At 40.7% G+C, this 20,003-nt stretch overlaps 1 protein-coding gene across 2 annotated transcripts; it reads right to left on the minus strand.

Annotated features, from left to right (window-relative positions):
• Positions 1 to 624: 624 nt before the first annotated feature.
• Positions 625 to 3,443, minus strand: REG3A (regenerating islet-derived 3 alpha). 2 transcript variants are annotated; one of them, XM_005212745.4, is made up of 6 exons: positions 3,353 to 3,443; positions 2,949 to 3,056; positions 2,281 to 2,399; positions 1,932 to 2,069; positions 1,200 to 1,326; positions 625 to 916 (listed from the first exon to the last, which is right to left on the minus strand). In XM_005212745.4, exons 2-6 carry the CDS (start codon positions 3,022 to 3,024, stop codon positions 849 to 851), a joined length of 528 nt encoding a protein of 175 aa, XP_005212802.1. In that variant the 5' UTR covers positions 3,025 to 3,056; positions 3,353 to 3,443; the 3' UTR covers positions 625 to 848.
• Positions 3,444 to 20,003: the final 16,560 nt, after the last annotated feature.

Raw genomic sequence — 20,003 nt, forward strand, 5'->3', positions numbered from 1 at the left:
ATCCTAAAGGAGATCAGTCCTGGGTGTTCATTGAAGGACTGAGGCTGAAGCTGAAGCTCCAATACTTTGGCCACCTCATGCAAAGAGTTGACTCAATGGAAAATACCCTGATGCTGGGAGGGATTGTGGCCAGGAGGAGAATGGGATGGCAGAGGATAAGATGGCTGGATGGCATCACTGACTAGATAGACATGAGTTTGGGTAAACTTCGGGAGTTGGTGATGGACATGGATGCATGGCATGCTGCAGTTCGTGGGGTTGCAAAGAGTCGGACATGACTGAGTGACTGAACTGAACTGATTATGTTTCTCACTAATACTTTAGAAAGTACAGTTCTAAACATCATCACATACCTTAAGACTGGTTTCCTCATACCATCAGAAACCTGTCTTGGGGGAATGTGTGAGCAGTACTGTGAATGGAAGAGCAATGTCTTTATGTGCCTACAGCCCACGTACTACAGAAGTAATGGTGATGTACTTAACCACAAATACACAAATATGTATATATGGTTATATCCCCAGGAACCTGGGTGAAATGAGGCAGAGACTGACCAAAAATTCTTGACCACCCACTTCATCTTTCTCAATTTGTCTATGAGAATGAGGCAGAGAAGACAGGCAATTGAAAACTAATATTTTTATTGTGAACTTTGCAAAGTCAGGTTATGGAACACACAGAAGAGACTGAATTGAGTCTGGGGAGGAGGGAAGGTCAGAATGAAGTGGTTGGGTTGGGGCTGTGAGAAGAATATCCCCTTCCATAGTGGGTCTGAATCCCTAGTTCCAAGTCCATGATGAGTTGCACACCAGTTGCACACCAGTCAGGCTGCTGACTTCTCATCTGATCTAGTCTGTGAACTTGCAGACGTAGGGTAAGTTCAAATTGCAGTTATGATCTCTCCACTTGAGATATCCTGGAGAGACAGAAGATCTCAAGTCAACGGGGCTGGTGGAACTTGAGAACCCAATGGAGAGGAATCCCAGATTCTGGTTTAGGCTTCAAAGGCCCTCCCTCATCTTCACCAGTGTCCCACTCCATGGGAAGAGGATAGAAAGTAAGAAGAGATGAGAGGGAATGGGAGAAGACAAGCCAATATTATAGTTCCAGCCCAGGAGGATTCCCTGAAGATCAGACCCAGAAATGGCAGGTGAGGGGATGGAAAAGGCTGGACAAAAATGACCTTCTATGTTTCTTACCTGAGCTTCTTGAGAGACTCCCACAGTAGCCAGGGCTTGAGATGGCAGCAGGATCTGTCTCCCAGGCAACGTAATTGAGCACGTCATTGCTAATCCATTCCCATCCACCAGCATTGGCCTCAGAGCCCTGTGGAGTAGAGGACGGAATTGGGTGAGACAGAAAGGCCTTTAGAATTCTCCTGGTCTGATGCTGTCTGTTGGAATGATTGATTCCCCTCCCCAGCATCACTGAATTAGCTCTGCTGTTCAAGATGAGTCCCCACAGCTCTCCTCTGGGAAACTCTCCCTAACTCTATTGGCTAATTTCATAGCCAATAATCACAAAGACCAATTAAATGTCTCAGAGGAACATGGCCCTATCTGAACTATACTTGGGTGCACTTATGTTTACCCTCTGAATCTCCAAGATAGTGTCTGTTTTATAAAAGGGAAAACTGCATCAATCCTAAATGTTCATTGACATGATAAGCACAACATATGCAGACTCAGGGAAGCACAATGAACTGAATTACAAGGTATGCTGTGTAAACTGTGTAAAAGCTTGACAAAAGGCAGATTAACTTTAGTTGGGGACTAGGACCTGCCCAGGACTAAAGGCTCTCACTTTCCCTAGTTATCCTGTGAACTCCAGGGATCTCTCAGGTATTTTCTGGGCTGGCAAAAGGGGACAAAGAAGGACCTGGGTGGCCATAACACCTTGGGAAGTAACAGATTAGAGAGATGTAAGTGTACCTCTGTGGGGTCATGGAGCCCAATCCAGATGTCTGATTGGGTGTTCAAGTTGTTCCTAACCAAGGAGGCCACGAAGGATTCCTCAGCCCCACTGAGCACAGACACAAGATGTCCCGAGGGCCTCTTCTGGCAGGCAATCTGTGTGGGGAAGGGAAATACACAGGAGGAGCTTGACACACCACTAGGGGAAGGGAAGGGCCATTGCAGGTGAGAAGGGGTATGTTTACCAAACATGAATTCATCATACTCATCCTCAGGAAACTCTTGAGAATGGAAACCCCCTGGTCCCCAAACCCAGTCTCTGATTTGCTTCTGCTTATCTCCCCTAACTGCAGATCCCACCACTCACATCTGCATCCATCCAGGTTTTGGGTGTTTTAAACAAGGCATAGCAGTGAGACCTATAGGCCATGGAACCTGAGGGACAGCTGATCCTTGCAGATGGCAGTTCCTTTTGGGAATTTTCCCCTGGAGAGGAAGAAATAAGGGAGAGGGTTGGGGTGAAATGGAGAGAGGGGATTGGAGGGGGAAGGTGACCTTGGGGAATATTTATGAGGCCAGGGCTTGGGGCGGTGATACCAAACTTCTGACTGCCTCTCACCATTGCCAACACTCCAGGATTTTTTATAAATCATGAACTAGACCTACTAACTGGATGATGATCTCTCTTCTTTTTATTCATTGTCTTTATTCAAAAGTCCAGTCCTTCTCCTCTGAGTTGATAGATTCTCCAATCATTTTCCTTCTACTCATCTCATTAATGACACTCTATACTTTCCTCCTTCATCTATGTACATAAATTACTGAGAAAATAGAAATCACCTCATCCCATTGTTACTGAACCACTGGAGTGCTTCCCACCACTGGTTACCTGAAGAAAGGAGTGATGACTCAGGAATTCCAGGCAATTATGTATGTGGGGATATTCCATTACCAGGGGAGGCACAGGAGCTTTCCTCTTTGCCTTGGCCTTGAGCAGACACTGGGAACCCAGAGCTAGAGGCAGAGAAATCTCACCTTGGATCTGAGACAGGAGCATCAGGCAGGAGAGCAGCATCCAGGACAGTCTGGGGAGGCCCAGGGAAGGCAGCATTGTGTCTGTGAGGTGTGGAGGCAGCTAGAGAACTAAGGGAGGGTGGTCAGAGAGAGGATGTGAGAGATCCCCTGTTGTACCTCTTGTCTTTTCCTTCATCTAGTCCCCTAGGAATAAATCCATCTTGGTAGCATCCCTCCCCTTCCATGGTGCTGGAAAGAATTAGAAAATCTACACATCCTAGTGTACCTGAGGTCTCCCAAGTCTGGCTTCCCCTGGTCTCAGAGCTCCCACATTCTCTGAGGACAAGGATCCTTGTACACCCTCCCTGAAATGTGCAAGGTGAAACCCCTGTCATGGGTCTCATCTAGTCTCGGCTCCCACTTACCTCTCTTGCAGGGATCTGCACTGGCTTGTCAGGGCAGAAAAGATTGGGCTTTTATAAGAAGATTTGAGGGAGGGGCACTGAAATGAATAATGGGAAAAAGGAGCCAGGACAGGGGTCCGGGGGACGTGTCTGGCTTTGATTTGTGGAGATTTCCACCACAGGCAAGAGATCCTTACAAAGGCTGGGAATTGCCACAGCTGTTGCTTCTTTTTCTTCATCTGACCAGTAATTTCCCAGAAACAGGTGATGTTTGTCCTTTTTTCATCCTTGCCCAGTTATCTTGGTTGGAAAAACTTACAGGAATGAAGGAAACTTGGTGGTATGAATTCTGATGTTTAATAGTTTAGAAAGTATGTGACATTGGAGAGTTCAATCTGCCAAGAATGGACTCTTGTTAGCATATATATGAGTTTCATTAATCCTTGTCTTTTAAGATTAAAAAAAAAAAACAAATTATTAAGTAAAAGTTGGCAGAGTATAACTTTGAAAAAAATTATTTGAACTAATGAGTCTTTGTGTGGATCACAACAAACTGGAAAATTCTTAAAGAGATGGGAGTACCAGACCACCTTATCTGTCTCCCAAGAAACTTATATGCAGGTCAAGAAGCAACAGTTAGAACCCCACATGGAGCAATGGACTGATTCAAAATTGGGAAAGGAGTATGTTAAGACTGTATGTTGTCACCCTGCTTATTCAACTTCTATGTAGAGTAAGTCCATCATGTGAAATGCCAGACTGGATGAATCACAAGCTGGAATCAAGATTGCCAGGAGAAATACCAATAACCTCAGATATGCAGATAATACCACTCTAATGGCAGAAAGTGAAGAGGAACTAAACAGCTTCTTGATGAACATAAAAGAGGAGAGTGCAAAAGCTGACTTAAAGACAATGTTCAGAAAACAAATATGATGGCATCTGGTCCCATTGCTTCATGGCAAATACTTGGGGAAAGAATGGAAGCAGTGGCAGATTTTTTCTTGGGCTCCGAAGTCACTGAGGACAATGATTACAGCCATAAAATTAAAATATGGTTTCTCCTTAAAATGAAAGTTATGACAAACCTAGACAGTATGTTAAAAAGAAGAGACATAACTTTGCTGACAAAAGTCTGTCCATCTAGTCAAAGCTATGGTTTTTCCAGTAGTCACGTATAGAGTGTGAGAGTTGGACCATAAAGAAGGCTGAGTGCTAAAGAAATGATGCTTTCAAACTGTGGTGCTGGAGAGGACTCTTGAGAGTCCCTTGAACAGTAAGGAGATCAAACAAGTCAATCCTAAAGGAAGTCAACCCCGAATATTCACTGGAAGGACTGATACTGAAGCTGAAGCTCCAGTCCTTTGGCCAACAGATGCAAAGAGCCAACTCACTAGAAAGACTGATGTTGGGAAAGATGGAGGGCAGGGGGAGAGGGGGAGACAGAGGATGAGATGGTTGTATGGCATCACTGACTCAATGCACATGAGTTTGAGGAATCTCAGGGAGATAGTGAAAGACAGGGAAGCCTGGCGTGCTGTAGACCATGGGTTTGCAAGGAGTTGGACATGACTTAGTGACTTACAAACAACAACAACAGGGGAATTTAGTAAGCATGAAGACTGTGAACTCAATACAGAAATTCTCGTAGAATTGTCATATTCCAACAAAGGTAATTTTAAGCAAGTTACTATTTTAAGTAGGAAGAAAAATATAAAATATATAAGAATATATCTGATAATGGTAGTCAAGATCTCGTAACAAGTTTTTCAAGCTATAAAGAAGATCTAAATACATGCTGAAATTAATCATGTTTAGAAAGAAAGTTTCGATACCTTCAGGATGTACTTTGTTCCTGTATTGATTAATGGGAGGGCAATTGGAATACTAACAGAATTTTTCTGGTAATCTGATAAACTGAATATTTATAGGAAAAATAAGAATAGTTAACACATTTCTGAAGAAAAACAATGAAGAATTTTATTTGGCCATGATTCAAAACTTCTGATTATAAAGGAGTACAACTACAGGGAGAGCAAACTTGAGTAGTGTAATGAAAGAGAGAGCCCAGAAATATACTTATTATATGTGGAAATGGGAAATCTGGAGGGTCATTGCCAATTAGAAAGTATAAGCTGAAGGATTTGGTTTTAGTGGTTAGCCATATGGACAAAAATAAATCAGAAGCATACCCCTTAAAATATAAAAAATGACAACAACAATCAAAATAAAACATACTAATTCCAGAAGAACTGATGCGAAATATAAAAACCAGCATTTTAAAACTAGAAGAGAATATTTTAAAAATATGTTTTTGCCTTTGATTTAAGAAAGCATGTATTAAACAAAAAGCACAAATTATAAAATAAAATATTGCTAAATATGACCACTTTAAAATAAAAATAAAATAGCAAAGTTAATATGTCAAATGCTTTATATTATATATAGATATCTGACAAAGAATTTATTTCTAGAATATGTTTATGACAGTAAAACTCAACAGGAAAAAGAACAATATATTCATTAGAAGAGTGAAAATATATAAGTATGTATTTCACTAAAGAAGAAGCAAAGTGATCAGTACATATATGAAAGTATGTCAACCTTATTAGCAAGCAATTAAATTAAAATCAAAATGAAATATCATTTCACCCCTACCAGATTGCTGCTGGTGGTCGTGTAAATTGATAGAACCCTTCGGGAAAACTGGAATTTTCTTGCATGCTTAGCTGCACAGTCATTTGCAAGTCTTCGTGATCCCATGGACTGTATCTCACCAGGCTTCTGTCCATGGAGTTTTCCAGGCCAGCATAATGGCGTGGGTTGCCATTTCCTATTCCAGGGGATCGTCTTGACCCAGGGATGGAGCCAGCATCTCTTGAGTCTCCTGCACTGGCATTTTCTTACACTCAGATTATCCACTTTTAGGAATATACAGCTTGTATATGAATGCCAGGTAGAATGTATACACAGGATGTTAATAGCATCATTATTTATAACGGCAAAAAAAAAAAAAAAAAGCCAAATGTCCATTAACAGGAAGCTGGATGAATAGTTTGTGGTTTAAATAAGCAATATATCTGAGTGAAACTGAGTGAACTACAGTTACAGGCATCGGCATGGTTTAACCTCAAAACTTTATAATAGGTTGAGAAAAAGATATCAAAATATAGAAGACTGCAAGCTGTGTAATTTTGTTGTTTTAAACATCAAAAACAAAAATTAAAAACAGAAAATGTATGATTTAGGCATATTTACACATGTTAAAATATTTTAAGAGGAGGGAAATGATGAACTCAAAATTCTGAATTGTTACCTCTGAATAAAGGGAGAAAAACTTCATTGGAACTGGACACAGGAAGCTTTAAGTATATTAGCAGTTTTGTACTTTTAAAATATAGTAGTAGTTTATATGTAACTTTGTTCTGTATTTTTCAAGTCTCCTGTAAATGTGTTACCATACTTTTATAATTTAAAAAATAAAGAAAAATATAGTAGTTTAAAAACTTTTTAAGTTGTTCTTTTAATCACGTATATGATATTTTTATTGTCTTCTCTATAACATATGTGATATTGGAAATGAAAGAAAATGGAATTAAGTAATACAAGAAGACCAGAAATGATTTTAAATGGTTTTTAATTTATTGGAGTTAGTCCATAGAAATCAATCTAAAATGATTGTTGAACTTCAGATATAGGTTTCATCAACATATTGGCCAAGTTATAGTCATCTGCAGGCTTGAGTGGGGATGGACTATCCATTTTCAAGATGGCTCGTTAACTTGCTAAATTTGTGCTGGCTCTTGGCAGAAGGCTTCAGTTCCTCAGCACTTGGATCTCTACACAGAGTTTCTGGAGGGTCCTTGAAATGTGGTGATTAGCTTCCCCCAGCATAAGTGATCCAAGGGAAAGAAATGAAAAAGCTGCAATGTTATTTAAAACATAGCTTCTGATTTTGCATGTGGTCATTTCTGCAGTATCTTGTTGGCTTCATGGGTTAGTCTAATCCCATATGGTATGGGATTATATAAGGGTATAAATACTAGGATATCATTAGGTCTTATCATAATAGATTGCTAACCGAGTTGGGACCTGGTACTTTATCAGTCAAAAGTCCTATAAAAGAGGTCTGGTCCATTTATTTATTTATTTATTTTTTTAGAAGATACTTCTGATTCTATGTAATACAGATCATTTTTATCTGGGAGGAGGAACTTCACTCAATTCCATCCAATATTCCTCAAGCTTCAAATAAACTTGGATGAGTGTGAGAGTAGGAGACATGATGTTTATCTGTGCCAGCTACAGAACCTGGTGCCCAGTTCAGTTCAGTTCAGTTGCTCAGTCGTGTCCGACTCTTTGTGACCCCATGAATCGCAGCACACCAGGCCTCCCTGTCCATCACCAACTCCCGGAGTTCACTCAGACTCACATCCATCGAGTCAGTGATGCCATCCAGCCATCTCATCCTCTGTCATTCCCTTCTCCTCCTGCCCCCAATCCCTCCAAGCATCAGAGTCTTTTCCAATGAGTCAACTCTTCCCATGAGGTGGCCAAAGTACTGATGCCCAAGGACATACCTATTCAAAATACTCAGTTATAAACTGATTTTATCATCCCTCTCCTGCTTAAAACCTTTCAATAATTTCTCCATTATCTCTTTTTGTGATTAGCTATTATGGCATAGCAAACTATCCCAGTTTAGTGACTTAAAGCACTAACTAATAAAGCAATTTATTATTATTTCTCATGGTTTTTAAATTTAACTGGGCTTAGTTATATGGTTCTTCCTGGGGGTTTCTCATACAGATAACAACTGGAGCTGGAGTCATATGAAGGATCAGTGTCAGTCACATGGAGGACTGGACCTCAAAGATGACCACATACATGAATATATTTGGAGCTATTATTGGCTGAGACCTTAGTTGGTTCTGTTAACTAGCATGTCAACACAAGGCCTTTCTACATGGCTTGGACCTCCTATAGCCTGAAAGTACCAGGTTAGAAGGACATTCATTGATGATCAGAACTCCTTAAGGGCAAAACAGAAGTGGCTAGTTTGTCTTAGAACAGGTTGAGGAATGACATGCCATTTATACCATATTCTATTGGTCAAGCATGGGTTTGCATTCCCAGCATCTGGAACATTAAGCACTCAATAATGCTTGTTGAATACATTAACATATTTATTCATAAAGATTTTGATAAATATAGCAGCTGCATTTAATTTCATAATAATACCTTACAGGTGCAGAAGACCTGGATTTTAATTTTACATCTTTAATGTTTTATTTTAAGGAAGCAGTTTTACTCTACCCTCCTTGGATCTGTATTTCTGTTTTCCAGTGAAGATTTTGTATGAAGCAGACTCTAATGTATGTTATATAATTCTTTTGTTGGTTGGTATACTGTAATAGCAAGAAAATGGGTCAAAAGACCCACTGAAAAATGCTTACTATTCTCATATTAAAACCTTAGGGACTCTTTAGGGTGGCCATCTTCTTGCCTTATTGCACCAGAGGAATCATTTTTAAGCAAGCTTTGGAAAAATATACTATCATGAAACCAGTCTGGAAATGGAGACCTTGCAGATTATTTTCACTCTGATATTTAGTATTGGCTACTAGAAACAACTTATTTCCAAAATGGAAGTGGACACCTGCTGGGCTCTCCTTGAAAATATGCACAAATGGAATGTATTTATAGAGTCATTACCTAATATTTTCACTAAATAATTTTATTCAAAGTGTAGTAATTTGTTAAATTTTGCAAGCTTAACCTCCATGGAGTTTTAGAAGAAAGAACACTTTGCCTGAAGTATTTTACATGGGAACTGACATGTATATGAAAAATTAGCAGGGAAAAATCTGAGTATCAAAGGACACATTCTTTCAGGATATATTTAAAAAATTAGTAGAGCTTGATAACTGCTGTATATTTCTAATTCCTTTTTGTTCTAAGAGTTAATTTGAATTCAATAAGGAGGGTGATTTTATATATATATATATATACACACACACACACACACACACACATACATACATATGTATGTAGACATCAAGACACCAGAATTTAAGCTAAATCAAGAACAGAAGAGGCACTATAGGTCAATACATAAATATGTTCTATGGAAGAGACTGCTCTAAGTTTTAGAAACTATTTTATTAAAAGAAAAGAAAGAAGAAAATAACAAAGAACGATTACGAACAGAAAGAACACAGTTCAGATAACCTGAAATCCCTCAAGATATCTGATTTTGTGCATTGGTTGGAGTTAAAAACTCAGACTAGAGGAAAGATTTATTCCTTAGCTTCATATTTCATGGTGTGAAGTGGGAAGAATAGAGAAAAATCTCATTTCATAGAAAATTCTACTCAAAACACAGTGCATAACATCCAAAGCTCTCTCTCTCTCTTTTTTTTTCCCCCTCACTTCCTGCTTCTTTCCGTTTCATAGATCCACCTTAGTTGCTTAGGGAAGAATGGAGGCGTAAGCTTCTACTGTACTTGAAGGGAGGATCCAGAGTTAGATCAGGAGCAAAATGGAGACACCAACCTGAGGTCTAGGTTAAGATGAAGTAAATAAGGTAAGGGGCTTCCAAGGTAGCACTAATAGTAAAGAACCCACCTGCCAGTACAGGAGTCATAAGAGACATGGGTTCTATCCCTGGGTTGAGAAGATCCCCTGAAGGAGGGCATGGCAACCTACTCCAGTATTTTTGCCTGTAGAATCCCATGGACAGAAGAGCCTGGCTGGCTACAGTTCATAGGGTTGCCAAGAGTCAGGCAGGAGTGAAGTAATTTAGCATACACACAGGCACCCTAAACTAAGTTGTAGACAGAAAAAGAATAGCATGTCTCAAATCTGGGATCGATCCAAGAAAACAGGGGTGTCAGGAGAAAGTGGTTGTTTCATTCTGAGCCAGAAGACTCCTGAGACAAATTCAAGTGGACAATACTTTCATGCTGTGGTGAGAAAAGCCAGCCCCTGCCCTCAGGCAGTACTTGAAATTACATGATTCTACCAACTTCCCTGGTGGCTCAGACAGTAAAGCGTCTGCCTGCAATGTGGGAGACCTGGGTTTGATCCCTGGGTTGGGAAGATCTCCTGGACAAGGAAATGGCAACCTACTCCAGTACTCTTGCCTGGAAAATCCCATGGATGGAGGAGCCTGGTAGGCTGCAGTCCATGAGGTCACAAAGAGTCGGACACGACTGAGTGACTTCACTCTGCTCTCTGCTACCAGAGTAAGGAACCTGGGTGTGTGGAGTGGCCAGGGAGGGAACACAGGGTTAAGATTCCCAATAAGACTCCTAGGCTGGAAGCTCTCTGAGACAGTATGAATGCTTTAAGTCAGTGGAGCTATCTTTCCTACCTCATAATGTTGTCTGGGCATCCAGATACCCATCCCCATGCATGTTTGCTGCAATGCCAGCCCAGACAGTGGACTAATCAGTTAGACAGTTAGTTGGGCTCTCAAATCAGACAGACCCATCTCATGGAGTTGAGATAGGAATTAAATAAAATAATGTACAGCAATCCTTAAGCTTGGTGCCTAGCACATACAATCACATAATAAATGGCAGCTAATTATAATGTTATCTTCAGTGCCTGGTAGTGTCATAATAGATGCTCAATAATTTTCAGTGGAATGATGTAAATGCATACATATGATCTACAGATACAGGTTATGAAGTGACTCCACTGAATCATTTCTGTAGCTTACCAGTTAGTTGATTTATTCTTCAACTTTCAACAATGTTCTCTAGAGGACATAAACCTACCAGTGCTTTTCCAGCCTTTGTAGTTTCTTTATATCCTTAAATGCAAAGAAACAATGCTTGTTTTGTAGAAGTATTCAGAAGTTACTAGCTCAGGAAAGCACTTTACTCATAAATTCAGTGTTATCAGAGAATTACCAAACTATTTAATGCAGAAGCTCATCTGATTCTGGTGGGTGGTTGTTTAGTCTCTAAGTCATGTCCAACTTTTTATGACCCCATGGACTGTAGCTTGTCAGTCTCCTCTGTCCATGGAATTTCCCAGGCCAGAATACTGGAGACCATGGCTTTTCCCTTCTATAGGGGATCTTTCTGACCCACGGATTGAACCTGGGTTTCCTGCTTGGCAGGTGGATTCTTTACCACTGAGTCACCTGAGAAGCCCTCATCTAACTACCATTTATTCAACAGTAATTTTTTGCCTGGGACTGGACTTAAGAGCTCTATGTAGATGGTCAATTTAATATCAGATCATCATTATGAAACAGCTATGCTTACCCTCATTTTCACAGAAGAAAATGAAACTTTGGAAAGGTTGAATAACTTGTTCATGGTTTCTCTAAAGTAAACATATGAGGATTAAAATCCCCAAAACCAAAGTTCTGCTCTTTACCACTTCCATGGAGAGATTTTTTTTTTCTTAGTGTATTGGTCTTTGCTGCAAAGCCACTAACTTCTGTACCATGGAAGAGGAGATATTTTTTCTAAGATATTTAATTTACCATTGGAATGAACTTGACAGTTAGAAGACCTAAGCCCAGAAAATCTTATTTCTGATAAACATAAAGAGGGTTGAAAACACAAGGGAAAATCTGTGACTAAGGGCTGTGTGGGTTCTTTGCTACATTAACCTAATGGATACTAAGAGAAATAATGCTTTCAGGAGAGTTACCACAGTCTCTTTACTTACTCAAATACAATACCATCAATTCCTTGATCTAGAAAAAGACTGCTACTGTTCCTTTTCTCCCTACAATAAGTCATCCAAATGCTGCAGTCCCAACTTCTCTCTAATTTAGACAATTGTCAAAATTGCCAAAGCATCCATTATTTTCTTTTATCCTAAAATGTACCATGTACATTAGGTAGGGCAGCTCTTCATTAACTCCACATAACAATGAGGAAATTCAGGAACGGGGAGGGAGCCCAACTTAGTCTATGTCACACTGAACATTAGTGACCAAGTCAGACTGAGAATTGAATTCTACCCCTGGATACTTCCTTCTCAGTACTAGACCCCACACTATTTCACTTGAATTGAAATATCTAAGCATTCAGCAGCAATGACTGAAATGCTGAAAAGATCCAATTAGTTGCTCTCTGATACATGATACATTTTTGAAAGGTTTCACCTTGGTTGATGGATTCATTAATTTTAGAACATCTTATTTGCTTTCTGCTAATGGAATTTTCAGCAGGTTAGTTAGCTTTTCTAAGCTTCATGTATGGTTTAAGTGTCATTTTATGTAAAGATATTTACTGCATGGAATATTGGTCTAATTAATTCTTGAGAGCAACTAATTGCTCTAAGTTATTTTTGTCTGTAGTTACAGTATAAGCCTTAACAATGTCCTTCAGATTTTTTGTAATTATAGGTGCCCACATGTGTGAATTTAGGTGCATATGTATCCAGACATATGTTCAGAATACTTGATTTGCTTTGTTGAAATTAAGGCATGTGTTTCAATTTTTTTCAAGTGATACATTTCTCTATAACTGTTCCAGCTTTAGGTACTACTGGGCTTCCCTAGTAGTGCACTTGATAAAGAATCTGCCTGCAATGCAGGAAACCTGGGTTCAACCCCTGGGTTGGGAAGAACCTTGGAGAAGGAAATGACAAACTATTCCAGTATTCTTGCCCAAAGAATTCCAAGGACAGAGAAGCCTGGCAGGCTACAGTCCATGGGATTCCAAAGTCAGACACGACTGTGCAACTTTCACTTTCTTTCACCTTCTAGGCATCATTGTACAAAAGCTCGATTACAATGTATCTAGGGAATCCTCCTGTAGTGGAGAAATATGAGAAGTAGAATGCCTAGAGAACACACAGAAAAACTCATAGAGGCCAGGCTTCCAAATCCAGGACAGTACATCCAAAGGATAGGTGCAAACAGAGATCCATTAGATGCAGCTTTCTTCATCCAGGGCTTCCCTGATAGCTCAGTTGGTAAAGAATCCCCTTGCAGGGCAGGAGACCCCTGTTTGATTCCTGAGTTGGGAAGATCCTCTGGAGAAGGGAAAGTCTACCCACTCCAGTATTCTGGCCTGGAAAACTCCATGGACTGTATAGTTTATGGGTCCAAAGAATCGGACATGATTGAGTGACTTTCACTTTCTTCATCCAAGAGGATAGATTGAGTATAAATGTCAATTCAGGCTTCTTTGGTGGCTCAGATGGCAAAGAATCTGCCTGTGATGCAGGACACCTGGATTCGATCTCTGGGTTGGGAAGATACCCTGAAGAAGGGAATGGTTAACCACTCTAGTATTCTTGCTTGGAGAATTCCATGGACAGAGGAGCCTGGCAGGCTACAGTCCATGGAGTCACAAAGGGTCAGACACAACCAAGTGACCAACACAATACATTGGGATCTGCAGTGGTTTTAGACACAAGGAATTTGTACTGAATTCAGAGGATCTGAAATAATGTAAGAAAATGCGAGTGGTCTTGGGGAAAAGACTTATCAGTCATAAGGGATAGACCTTCAAAACTGAAATTAGAATCTCAGCTGAATTCAGATGCAAATCATGAAGCAAAAATTGAAAATCAGGCGATCCTAAAAATAGTCCAGTAGTCAAAGCAATGGTAATTTGTCTTAAGGGCAATCTGAAGATTTATTGCAAATTCTTTTAGGCTCAAAGCTTGAAGAGTACATTTGGATTGCCTAAAAATGGCTGTCTGGGGAGGCCTTACAAATAGCTGTGAAAAGAAGAGAAGCAAAAAGCAAAGGAGAGAAGGAATGATATAAGCATCTGAATGCAGAGTTCCAAAGAATAGAAAGGAGAGATAAGAAAGCCTTCCTCAGCGATCAGTGCAAAGAAATAGAGGAAAAAAAACAGAATGGGAAAGACTAGAGATCTCTTCAAGAAAATTAGAGATACTAAGGGAACATTTCATGCAAAGATGGGCTCAATAAAGGACAGAAATGGTATGGACCTAACAGAAACAGAAGATATTAAGAAGAGGTGGGAAGAATACACAGAAGAACTGTACAAAAAAGATCTTCACCACCAAGATACTCACGATGGTGTTTTCACTCACCTAGAGCCAGACATCCTGGAATGTGAAGTCAAGTGGGCCTTAGAAAGCATCACTATGAACAAAGCTAGAGGAAGTGATGGAATTCCAGTTGAGCTATTTCTTTTTTTTTTTTTTTACTTTTTTTTTCTTTAACAGAAAATTATTTAATTAGTATACATGTGTTCCCCATCCTGAACCCTCCTCCCTCCTCCCTCCCCACACCATCCCTCTGGGTCGTCCCAGTGCAGCAGCCCCAAGCATCCAGCATCGTGCATTGAACCTGGACTGGCATCTCGTTTCATACATGACGTTTCACATGTTTCAATGCCATTCTCCCAAATCTTCCCACCCTCTCCCTCTCCCACAGAGTCCATAAGACTGTTCTATACATCAGTGTCTCTTTTGCTGTCTCGTTGAAAGATGATGCTGTGAAAGTGCTGCACTCAATATGCCAGCAAATTTGGAGAACTCAGCAGTGGCCACAGGACTGGAAAAGGTCAGTTTTCATCCCAATCCCAAAGAAAGGCAATGCCAAAGAATGCTCAAGGTACGGCACAATTGCACTCATCTCCCACGCTAGTAAAGTCATGCTCAAAATTCTCCAAGCCAGGCTGGAGCAATACATGAACCATGAACTTCCAGATGTTCAAGCTGGTTTTAGAAAAGGCAGAGGAACCAAAGATCAAATTGCCAACATCCACTGGATCATGGGAAAAGCAAGAGAGTTCCAGAAAAACATGTATTTCTGCTTTATTGACTATGCCAAAGCCTTTGACTATGTGGGTCACAATAAACTGTGGAAAATTCTGAAAGAGACAGGACTGCAAGACCACCTGACCTGCCTCTTGAGAAATCTGTATGCAGGTCAGGAAGCAACAGTGAGAACTGGACATGGAACAACAGACTGGTTCCAAATAGGAAAAGGAGTACGTCAAGGCTGTATATTGTCACCCTGCTTATTTAACTTCTATGCAGAGTACATCATGAGAAACGCTGGGCTGGAAGAAGCTCAAGCTGGAATCAAGATTGCTGGGAGAAATATCAATAACCTCAGATATGCAGATGACACCACCCTTATGGCAGAAAGTGAAGAGAAACTAAAAAGCCTCTTGATGAAAGTGAAAGTGGAGAGCGAAAAAGTTGGCTTGAAGCTCAACATTCAGAAAATGAAGATCATGGCATCTGTTCCCATCACTTCATGGCAAATAGATGGGGAAACAATGGAAACAGTGTCAGACTTTATTTTTTTGGGCTCCAAAATCACTGCAGATGATGATTACAGCCATGAAATGAAAAGACACTTACTCTTTGGAAGGAAAGTTATAACCAACCTAGATAGCATGTTGAAAAGCAGAGACATTACTTTGCCAACAAAAGTTCGTCTAGTCAAGGCTATGGTTTTTCCAGTGGTCATGTATGGATGTGAGAGTCGGATTGTGAAGAAAGCTGAGCACCGAAAAATTGATGCTTTTGAAGTGTGGTGTTGGAGAAGACTCTTGAGAGTCCCTTGGACTGCAAGGAGATCCAACCAGTCCATTCTGAAGGAGATAAGCCCTGGGATTTCTTTGGAAGGACTGATGCTAAAGCTCAAACTCCAATATTTTGGCCACCTCATGCGAAGAGTTGACTCATTTGAAAAGACTCTGATGCTGGGAGGGATTGTGGGCAGGAGGAGAAGGGGATGACAAAGGATGAGATGGCTGGATGGCATCACCAACTCGATGGACATGAGTTTGAATGAACTCTGGGAGTTGGTGATGGACAGGGAGGCTTGGCATGCTGCGATTCATGGGGTTTCAAAGAGTCGGACACGACTGAGCTACTGAACTCAACTGAACTGAACTGAAGATAGTTTATAGAGCTACTAAAACACTGGATACCTTTGTTAAGGTTGGTCTTGATTCTGAGATGGAAAAAATAATTGTGGATAAAGTGGTATTTTGAAACTGCCACATTCTCTACAGCTTCAGGCACTTGACACAGGTCTTTCTTTCCTTACAAAACACTCATTTGCTTTTTCCTTCATTCTTTTCCCCAGCTTGTTCCCAGTTATCATTAAAGTCTACCTTAAACATCACTTTCTAGGAAGATCTTTCCTGAAGTCCTGTCTAAATAATGTTCTTCTGCTGTGTATTCCCATAGCAAATAGACTCTTTGTACTTTATTGCAATTATTTACTCTATCAGTTCAGTTCAGTCTCTCAGTCATGTCCCACTCTTTGTGACCCCATGGACTGCAGCATACCAGGCTTTCCTGTCTATCAGCAGCTCCTGGAGCTTACTCAAACTCATTTCCATCCAGTCTGTGATGCCATCCAATCATCTAATCCTTGGTTGTCCCGTTCTCCTCCTGCCTTCAATGTTTCCCAACATCAGGGTCTTTTTCAGTGATTCAGTTTTTTGCATCAGGTGGCCAGAATATTGGAGTATTTACTTTATACCTATTAATATTTTTCTCTCTGGGCTATGGGATCAGAAAAGGAAGAGACTACAGTTTTCTTGCTTACTGCTATGACACAATCCTTACCATTGGGTCTGGCCTGAGTCTGAGCCACCTGACAGTCGTAAGTTAAGAGACTTTTCTAATGCTATGTGGCTATAATTATCAGACCTGAGGCTAGAACCCAGGTTTTCTGACTTCTTATCTACCTAATTTCAGTCTGGAGAGCAAAAAGAATTCTCCAGTAGAAGATGGGTGTTCTAAACCTAGAATACAATTTGGCTTGCAAGAAAAGCAATGAATTCAGACTTATATTCTTTGGTAACTGAGAAGTTATCATCTTGAGATATAGTGCTCTCATGACCCTTTCTTTCAGAATTTTCCACAGTTTATTGCGATCCACACAAAGGCTTTGGCATAGCCCATAAAACAGAAATAGATGTTTTCCTGGAACTCTCTTGCTTTTTCAAAGATGTAGAGCATGTTGGTATTTGATCTCTGGTTCCTCTGCTTTTTCTAAAACCAGCTTGAACATCTGAAAGTTCATGGTTCATGTATTGCTGAAGCCTGGCTTGGAGAATTTTGAGCATGACTTTACTAGCGTGTGAGATGAGTGCAATTGTGCCGTACCTTGAGCATTCTTTGGCATTGCCTTTCTTTGGGATTGGGATGAAAACTGACCTTTTCCAGTCCTGTGGCCACTGCTGAGTTCTCCAAATTTGCTGGCATATTGAGTGCAGCACTTTCACAGCATCATCTTTCAGAATTTGAAATAGCTCAACTGGAATTCCATCACTTCCTCTAGCTTTGTTCGTAGTGATGCTTTCTAAGGCCCACTTGACTTCACATTCCAGGATGTCTGGCTCTAGGTGAGTGAAAACACCATCGTGAGTATCTTGGTGGTGAAGATCTTTTTTGTACAGTTCTTCTGTGTATTCTTCCCACCTCTTCTTAATATCTTCTGTTTCTGTTAGGTCCATACCATTTCTGTCCTTTATCGAGCCCATCTTTGCATGAAATGTTCCCTTAGTATCTCTAATTTTCTTGAAGAGATCTCTAGTCTTTCCCATTCTGTTTTTTCCCTCTATTTCTTTGCACTGATCGCTGAGGAAGGCTTTCTTATCTCTCCTTTCTATTCTTTGGAACTCTGCATTCAGATGCTTATATCATTCCTTCTCTCCTTTGCTTTTTGCTTCTCTTCTTTTCACAGCTATTTGTAAGGCCTCCTCAGACAGCCATTTTGCTTTTTTGCATTTCTTTTCCATGGGGATGGTCTTGATCCCTGTCTCCTGTACAATGTCATGAAACTCTGTCCATAATTCATTAGGCACTCTATCTATCAGATCTAGTCCCTTAAATCTACTTCTCACTTCCACTGTATAATCATAAGGGATTTGATTTAGTTCATACCTGAATGGTCTAGTAGTTTACCCTTCTTTCTTCAATTTAAGACTGAATTTGGCAGAAGGAGTTCATGATCTGAGCCACAGTCAGCTCCCAGTCTTGTTTTTGTTAAGTGTATAGAGCTTCTCCATCTTTGGCTGCAAAGAATATAATAAATATGATTTCAGTGTTGACCATCTGGTGATGTCCATGTATAGAGACTTCTGTTGTGTGTTGGAGGAGGGTGTTTGCTATGACCAGTGCATTTTCTTGGCAAAACTATATTAGTCTTTGCCCTGCTTCATTCTGTATTCCAAGGCCAAATTTGCCTGTTACTCCAGGTGTTTCTTGACTTCCTACTTTTGCATTCCAGTCCCCTATAATGAAAAGGACATCTTTTTTGGATGTTAGTTCTAAAAGGTCTTGTAGGTCTTCATAGAACCATCCAACTTCAGCTTCTTCAGTGTTACTGGTTGGGGCAACGACTTGGATTACTGTGATATTGAATGGTTTGCCTTGGAAACCAACAGAGATCATTCTGTTGGTTTTGAGATTGCATCCAAATACTGCATTTCAGAATCTTTTGTTGACCTTGAGGGCTCCTCCATTTCTTCTAAGGGATTCCTGCCCACAGTAGTAGATATAGTGGTCATCTGAGTTAAACTCACCCATTCCAGTCCATTTTAGTTCACTGATTCCTAGAATGTCGACGTTCACTCTTGCCATCTCCTGTTTGATCACTTCCAATTTGCCTTGATTCATGGACCTGACACTCCAGGTTCCTATGCAATGTTGCTCTTTACAGCATCAGACCTTGCTTCTATCACCAGTCACATCCATAACTGAGTATTGTTTTTGCTTTGGCTCCATCCCTTCATTCTTCTGGAGTTATTTCTCCACTGATCTCCAGCAGCATATTTAGCCCCTACTGACCTGGGGAGTTCCTCTTTCAGTATCCTATCATTTTGCCTTTTCATATTGTTCATGGGGTTCTCAAGGCAAGAATACTGAAGTGATTTGCCATTCCCTTCTCCAGTGGACTACATTCTGTCAGACCTCTCCACCATGACCTGCCCATCTTGGGTGGCCCCAAGGACATGGCTTAGTTTCGTTGAGTTAAACAAGGCTGTGATCCTAGTGTGATTAGATTGAGTAGTTTTCTGTGATTATGGTTTCAGTATGTCTGCCCTCTGATGCCCTCTTGCAATACCTACCATCTTACTTGGGTTTCTCTTACCTTGGACGTGGGATATCTCTTCACAGCTGCTCCAGCAAAGTACAGCTGCTGCTCTTTACCTTGGACGAGGGTTATCTCCTCACCGCCACCCCTCCTGACCTTGAACGTGGAATAGCTCCTCTAGGCCCTCCTGTGCCCGCGCTGCCACCGCTCTTTGGAGGTAAGGTTGCTCTTCTCGGGTGCTACCCCTCGCCTCGGGCTTGGGGTAGCTCCTCCCGGCCCCTGCCCTGACCTCGGACGTGGGGTAGCTCCTCTTGGCTGCCACCCCTCGGGAATGGGGCACTGGATATTGCAAACACCCTCTTCAAACAACACAAGAGAAGACTCTACACATGGACATCACCAGATGGTCAACACCGAAATCAGATTGATTATATTCTTTGCAGCCAAAGATGGAGAAGCTCTATACAGTCAGCAAAAACAAGACCAGGAGCTGACTGTGGCTCAGATCATGAACTCCTTATGGCCAAATTCAGACCTAAATAGAAGAAAGTGTGGAAAACCACTAGACCATTCAGGTATGACCTAAATCAAATCCCTTATGATTATACAGTGGAAATGAGAAGTAGATTTAAGGGACTAGATCTGATA

This window comes from Bos taurus, chromosome 11 (genome assembly GCF_002263795.3).
Source record: "Bos taurus isolate L1 Dominette 01449 registration number 42190680 breed Hereford chromosome 11, ARS-UCD2.0, whole genome shotgun sequence".
In the NCBI taxonomy this organism is placed as follows: Eukaryota; Metazoa; Chordata; class Mammalia; order Artiodactyla; family Bovidae; genus Bos; species Bos taurus.